This window comes from Mus caroli, unplaced genomic scaffold, assembly GCF_978045245.1.
Source record: "Mus caroli unplaced genomic scaffold, Mus_caroli_1 scaffold_8, whole genome shotgun sequence".
Lineage (NCBI taxonomy): Eukaryota > Metazoa > Chordata > Mammalia > Rodentia > Muridae > Mus > Mus caroli.
In genome coordinates, this window is record NW_028227263.1 from 38,208,154 (window position 1) to 38,209,666 (window position 1,513).

Here is a 1,513-nt window from a genome sequence, read left to right on the forward strand (position 1 = left end):
CTATACCACATTTCTAGCTTTTCTGATTGAATAATTTGAAGAACTTATTGTATAGAAATATATAAACAATGAAAACTTGAGTATAATATCCATGGTTGCTCCAAATTTTGGATAGTATATTTACTTTTAATGCTTTCATGTGCTTTCACTTCATTATATGAAATGAAGTGACCTATTTATAAATCCCTCTATGTACTATCTCCATCACAGCCTGTATCTTGCAGCAGCTATATTATCCTATGGCTTTCATGGACAACGGTAACCAGACAGCAGTGACAGAGTTCATATTATTGGGACTAACAGATGACCCAGTTCTTAAAGTCATCCTCTTCAGCATCATCCTGTGCATCTACCTGGTGACTGTGTCTGGGAAACTCAGCACCATCCTTCTCATCAGAGTCTCTTCCCAGCTCCATCACCCCATGTACTTTTTTCTCAGCCACTTGGCTTCTGTTGACATAGGCATTTCATCTTCTGTCACTCCCAATATGCTTGTCAACTTCCTGACTGAGAAAAACACCATCTCCTACCTTGGATGTGGCATACAGCTCAGCTCAGCTGCTTTCTTTGGGGCTGTTGAGTTCTTCCTTCTGGCTGCCATGGCTTATGATCGCTTGGTAGCAATCTGCAACCCACTGCTTTATTCCACCAAAATGTCCACACAAGTGTGTATCCAGTTGGTTATAGGATCTTATGTAGGGGGTTTCCTTAACGCTTCATTTGTAACCCATTTCTTTTTTTCTTTTCTCTTCTGTGGCCCAAATAGGGTCAATCACTTTTTCTGTGATTTATCTCCTATGATGGAACTCTCCTGTTCTGATGTGAGTATCTCAGAAATTGTTATCTCATTTTCTGCAGGCTCATTCACAATGACCACATTGTTTGTTATAGTCATGTCTTATATCTATATCGTCATCACCATCTTGAAGATGCGCTCCGCTGAGGGTCGCCAAAAAGCCTTCTCCACCTGCACCTCCCACCTCACTGCAGTCACTCTCTACTACGGAACGATCATATTCATTTATGTGATGCCAAAGTCCACCTACTCCAGGGACCAGAACAAGGTAGTGTCTCTGTTCTACATGGTGTTGATCCCCGTGTTGAATCCCCTCATCTACAGCTTTCGGAATAATGAGATTAAGGATGCCCTGAAAAGACAATTTTATAGGAAGACATTGTTATAGAGCAATCAGTTGTTGGTAAAACTTAATATAATAATTTTAATCCTGCAAGACCAATGTAACCATCATATCAAGTTTGGTTATAAGCCTTGGTATTTCTCCTTTGGCCCTAATCTGTTTCTTCCAGTGTGTATAGGTATTATATTTCATTGCATTTTCCTCTTTATATTTTCAAATGTACCTTCTTGAACCTAATAGAATATATTTGAACATGTTTACCCTCATTCCCAGCTCTGCTCAGCCTTGTAGCCCCATCTCCTATAAAATAAACACTATGTTTCAGTTTGGACTTTCTGTATACTTTTAGGTTTGTAGGTATCTATTGATGCATG

General features: G+C 39.5%; 1 protein-coding gene across 1 annotated transcript; it reads left to right on the top strand.

Annotated features, from left to right (window-relative positions):
- The first annotated feature begins 239 nt into the window (after positions 1-239).
- LOC110298798 (olfactory receptor 5P62) lies at positions 240-1,184 on the top strand. Its single transcript, XM_021168267.1, has one exon. It carries the CDS (start codon positions 240-242, stop codon positions 1,182-1,184), a length of 945 nt encoding a protein of 314 aa, XP_021023926.1.
- The last annotated feature ends 329 nt before the right edge of the window (positions 1,185-1,513 follow it).

What these genes read in the sequence shown, in the direction of transcription:
- LOC110298798 (XM_021168267.1), top strand. Translation starts at nt 240, where the DNA reads ATGGCTTTCATGGACAACGGTAACCAGACAGCAGTGACAGAGTTCATA.